General features: G+C 44.9%; 1 protein-coding gene across 1 annotated transcript in view; it reads right to left on the reverse strand.

Annotated features, from left to right (window-relative positions):
• CRYL1 (crystallin lambda 1) overlaps positions 1 to 5,906 on the reverse strand; it is a 167,565-nt gene that overhangs the window by 144,500 nt on the left and 17,159 nt on the right. The window contains exon 2 of the mRNA XM_030886613.2: positions 128 to 235. Within this exon, the coding sequence (XP_030742473.2) occupies positions 128 to 235 (108 nt within the window). The remainder of the gene's footprint in view (positions 1 to 127; positions 236 to 5,906) is intronic.

The following is a 5,906-nucleotide window of genomic DNA, read 5'->3' on the forward strand; positions in this document are numbered from 1 at the left end:
CCCCTAATAAAACGATTTAAAAAAAAAAAGACAGTGTGACCGGACCGTGCAGGGAATCTGATCAAGACCAAGGGAGAGAGAAACAGCCATTTCCTTCCAATCCTCCAGCAGGTGTCCGCGGGCTCACCTCATGCTCTCCAGCGCGCTCGTTACCTGCTGAGGCTCAACATCGTAGAGTTTCACCTGGAGGCCGCCACTGGCAAACAGCATAGCCCAGCTTCGCCCAATGAGGCCGCTAAAGGGAAAGAAAACGAAGAAAGGTCCGTCCTGGTCTTACAAGCATGAGCATTGCAAAATCGCGCATGCTGGGAGCTATGATCACTTCAAGTGTTTGTTGTTCTCACACGGGTGCCCCTGACTCCTCCACTCAAGTGCCAGGTGGTTCTCATGAACTCGCACATGGGGAGCAAATCATTGAATAAGGAATGGGCAGCGTGTCAGGGATCTGAAAGGTCCTGCAGGAACCCCCATTTCACTGTTGTCTCAGGCTATTTACCTAACTGGAAGGGCAGACTGCGTATTTGTGCTCCTTTTCCTCAAAGCCTCATCACAGTCCCCAGCAGTATTTACCCCTTTATTAGGCGTCAGGCAGCGTTACCAGGGCCCATCTGTCAGTGAGTCGCACGGTGCTGGCGTACGGGTTGCTGTGAAGCTCCAAGTGCTGTCACCAGTGTTTCAGATACCATTAGAGCTATGCATTATGGTCCGATTTCAGAGGGGCTTCCAAACTACCGCAGACCAGGAAGAAAGGCCTGGAGAGCTACTTCTGAAGTTTAAACCATGAAAACCACACGGATTACAACAGAGCATCACCTGACCCTGCATACCTCATCAGGACAGATCAGTCGCTGGAGGAGGACATCATGTTTGGTGAAGCTGAGGCCATGGGGAGCAAGGAGATGCTTGGTGCGATGGATTGGCCCCTGGCTGCAATGCTGGACTTGAACGTGCCTGCTATGATGGGGATGAGCCAGGAGCAGGCAGCATTTCATTCTATTGCTCATACCAGCACCATGAATCAAAGTTGGCTCAATGGCCATTATCCATCTAGGGCTAGGCACCATTAAACACTTCACCTGTATTTCCTTCGTTAAGCATTCTAGCAAACCCTACGAGGTAAGTGATACTATTTCCATTTTATGCATGGAAAAACTTAGGCACAGAGGAGCTGAAGCCTCACAAGATATAAGCGCTGATGCTGTAATACGAACACAAGCCATTTGACTCTTGAGTCTGTATTTTTTTTAATTATTTTTTGTTGCCACTATACACAGCACATACACTAACTCAACAGTTTCTACATGAATAATTCGGAGACATTGAATACATTCTTCATATCATACAATCATTCTTTTTCTTATTTTTCCAAATTGTCCCTCCCCCATCAACACAGATTTGCTACCTCTTTAAGATTCCTACTTAATCTTTAAAGTTGCCCCGTCCGGTACAGCGCTCAAGGCAGGCAGTCGTTAGTAGTTTAGGACTTACTTGTAACTAGTATGGCTGCTCATCTATTAGGAAGCGCCAGGATTAAAGAGATATGAAGCACACACTTGGGTCATTAAGTCAAAAAGTATTGCTACATACACAGCTTGAGTAAACAAAACTGTCAACATGGGAAGCTATTGTTTCTCACAGGATCCTCCTTCTCGGTCTACACACTTCTGAAGCAGCATTTCCATCTCTAGAGCAGTGGTCCTCAACCTTCCTAATGCCGCACCCCTTTAATACCGTTCCTCGTGTTGTGGTGACCCCCCCTCCCCAAACCATAAAATGACTTTAATTACTACTTCATCACTGTAATTTCACTGCTGTTATGAATCAGGTGACCCCTGTGAAAGGGTCGTTTGACCCCCAAAGGGGTCACGACCCACAGGTTGAGAACCGCTGCTGTAACCCTTCCCTAAAGAACTCTAGGCTCTTGATTTACACCAAATCAAAACAGTAGTGTGGACACCCTAATCGTCGTGAGTCACGCTGCTTTTCAACACTGAGTTTGGGGAACAAAAAGACAGCCGAGAGGGGCACAATCGGGCCGGAGGGTCGATGGGGTAATGTTCCCAATGACATTCTTGTAAGATCACCCTTGCTACCGTCAAAGAATGAGCAGGTATGCTGTCCTAATGGGGGAAACATTCCTTGGTACAATTTCTTGACCTTTTTTTTTCTCACCAAAGCAGTTTTCAATTTTTTAAAAATTTCCTGATAATAAGCCCCCGGGATGGCCTCTGTCCTTCAAGATGATCTATGAAGTTTACCTTTTGGAATTAAAAAAAACAAACAAACAAAAACCGGTTGCCATAACCTTCCAAGCTGATCTCTCTGCCCCGAATTTAACTGGTTCAGTAGATCCCCTGGAAAGCCATCCTTTTGATTGGATCATTCTCGGAAGGTGCCCTAATGAGCCTAAGACAAGTGCATTACTGGGAGAACTTCTCTGAAGACATCTACTGGTCACAGAGATTTGTTTAAGCACATTTTATTTGGAATAAACATGTGCATGCATAAACTGAAACCCTAGTAGCAATGCTGTTTTACTTATCCTCTTAGGAATATAGGAGACACGGTATCACCCAGAACTTGGATTCCAACAGCATTCCCCAACAAAAGGAACCAAACATCCCTGGAGAACTGACTGATTCTAGACCTGGGCAGAAAATGTGCACGATAATTTCAAAGCATCTTGTAGTGCCAAAAAGTTCTAAAAAAATTTTTTTTAATGTTTTTAATAAAACACTACATTGATGTAGGTAGGTCAAACTGAGTTACCATGGCCGAATCTGGGACAATTTGAGCAACACAATAAAGTATATTGGGATATAGGCCAAAAGATAAAATTAATATCTGAGTCCCTAATGCTTTGAATAAACAAAGGGGAGAAAAGAGACAAATTCTAAATGATTATGGGTCGCTATCGGCTCTCCACTAGGGGATGCATCACTCCCCACTTAGTGGACTATGCACAGTGACTTCCTTCCAAGGAGCACAGTATGGAAACGGGGGAGAAAAGTAGGATCATACAGTGGCAAACTTACAACTACTACCTCTGCTAGGCTCCAGGGTTAACATCGTCAATGATAAATCAAGTGCCTTTGATATGTAATGAAAACAATATTTTCTCTGTATGGTTTTGCTCCCCCAAACCCAGAGTCTAATCATGACAAAAACACCACACAAAAAAAAAACAAACCCAAAAATGGAATATCCTACAAAATAACTGACCAGTTGTCCTAAAATATATGTGAGTCATCACAAATGAGAGAAAGAAATCTGAGAAAGCATCACTGCCAAGAAGAGCCAAGGGGATGTGACAACTGTGGTAGTCAGATGACTTCTTCTCAACTAGAAACCTTTGGCTAGGGGTGGAGTCAAGCCTGTCCCTCAGGTCACAGCCTGATGCTGTGTCCTCGGGGGTGTGGCCTTCTCATAACAGAGACCCTGGACTCTCCCCCTCACTCTCTGGGGCTGACCCCTTCCATGTTTCCATTGACCTTGGATTCACACAACTCTGCACCCATTGGCCTGTGAGCTTCCTGTATTCTTCATGACTGCATGAGGCTCTGTGAGTCTGAAGAGGGACTTAGGAACAGTATTGAACTTATGAACTTGAGTTGGACTGGGCTGGGATGCTTTTTTGATCATTAATTCTTTATATAAAGCTTTTTTATACCTATGAGTCTGCAGAATTTGTTTCTCTAGCCTAACACAACAACTAAATATGATGCGGTGTCCTGAGTGGGATCCTGGGCAGGGACATCAGGAGCTCTGGATACCGGTGGGTTGACATCAATAACAATGTCTCAGCACCCGTTCATCAATGGTAACAAGGGACCGTACTAAAGCAAGACGTTGCACTAATAACTGGGTAAGGCAATATATTGGGACTCTTGGTATCATCTTGATTTTTCTCTAAATCTTAAATTCCTAAAAAATGCCTTTTAAAATTAAGTGTATTCAACAATCATTTCACACTCTTAGCCCAAAGAAATAAAACCTATGTCCACTCTAAAACCCATTCATGAAACATTGTACATTAACATCATGATAAGCCAAAAAGTGAGAAACAATTCACATGGCCATAAATAGACAAATAGATGACCACAATGTGATATAGCCATCTGGGGGAGTGGGGAGTGGGGGGAGGCAAAGTAAAAACCTCTATTGCTGTGGAGTGCTTTCTGAGTCACAGTGACCCACAGGACAAAGAACTGCCATAGGGTTTCTAAGGCTGTCCTCACGATGGAAGCTGGCCGCCACACCGTTCTCCCACCAAGTGGCTGATAGGCTCAAACGGTAGACCTTCTGATTCGCAGTCAAGTGCTTTCACTTCTGTGCCACCAAGGCTCCATGGGACATTACTCAACCACAAAAACGGAATGAAGGACTGACACAGACTACACTCTGGACAAACCTTCAAATCATTATTCTAAGTGAGAAAAAGGCCCATGGTATCGCATCCTCTACAGGAAATGTCCAGGACTAGGAAGCCCATCAAGACAGAAAGTAGGCTGAGGGAAGAGAGGGCAGGGGCTGACCGCTAAGAGCCATGAGGTTTCTTTTTGGGGTGAGAAAACATCCACAATTAATTCTGGTGACGCGTATCTATTAACTCTGAATATGCCCAAAGCCACTGAACTACACACTTTAAAGTAAGTGACTATTTCCATAAAGCTGCTACACAGACAGGAATGCAGGTGAATACGCTTTGAAAACTCACTCCTGCCCCACAACTATAAAGCAATAATACTTAGTAAGTACTTACATGTGGGAAACAAATATTACATTTGGCATAAATTATCCTTAGAATTCTTCCCATTAAGCACTTGCCCGGTGTGTGTGTGAGCGTTCAGTCAGATCAGCAGAGGGAACGGCTGTAGCCCGGATTACCCAGTGGGGTGGCTTTTCTCAGCAGTGGTGGCTGCAGCACCACGGGTCACACAGCTAAGACACAGCAAAACTCAATGAGGGCTAACCCTAATCCCCAGCCCCAGTGCTGTTGCCATTTCAACTACAGCAAATCCAAGCTGGCTGCCTAAGAAATAACACAACGGTGACCTCACATGCCACAAGCTAAGAGTATAGCGCAACTTACTACATGATCTGTGCACTAACACCAAACCCAGTGTCATCTACTCAATGCCAACCAACACCAAACTCAGTGTCAACTAACACCAAACTTAGGGTCATCTAGTCAATGCCAACCAACACCAGACTCAGGGTCATCTGCTCAATGCCAACCAACACCAGACTCAGGGTCATCTACTCAGTGCCAACCAACACCAGACTCAGGGTCATCTACTCAGTGCCAACCAACACCAGACTCAGGGTCATCTACTCAATGCCAACTAACACCAGACTCAGGGTCATCTAGTAAATGCCAACTAACACCAAACTCAGGGTCATCTAGTCAATGCCAACGAACACCAAACTCAGGGTCATCTAGTCAATGCCAATGAACACCAAACTCAGGGTCATCTAGTCAATGCCAACTAACACCAAACTCAGTGTCATCTAGTCAATGCCAACCAACACCAGACTCAGGGTCATCTAGTCAATGCCAACTAACACCAAACTCAGGGTCAACTAACACCAAGCCCAGTGTCATCTACTCAATGCCAACGAACATCAAACCCAGTGTCATCTACTCAATGCCAACTAACACCAAACTCAGTGTCATCTAATCAGTGCCAACGAACACCAAACTCAGTGTCATCTAGTCAGTGCCAACTAACACCAAACTCAGGGTCATCTAGTCAATGCCAACTAACACCAAACTCAGGGTCATCTAGTCAATGCCAACTAACACCAAACTCAGGGTCATCTAGTCAATGCCAACTAACACCAGACTCACGGTCATCTACTCAATGCCAACTAACACCAAACTCAGTGTCATCTAGTCAGTGCCA

This window comes from Echinops telfairi, unplaced genomic scaffold (genome assembly GCF_000313985.2).
Source record: "Echinops telfairi isolate 266 unplaced genomic scaffold, ASM31398v2 ScPeMD7_2565;HRSCAF=3150, whole genome shotgun sequence".
Lineage (NCBI taxonomy): Eukaryota > Metazoa > Chordata > Mammalia > Afrosoricida > Tenrecidae > Echinops > Echinops telfairi.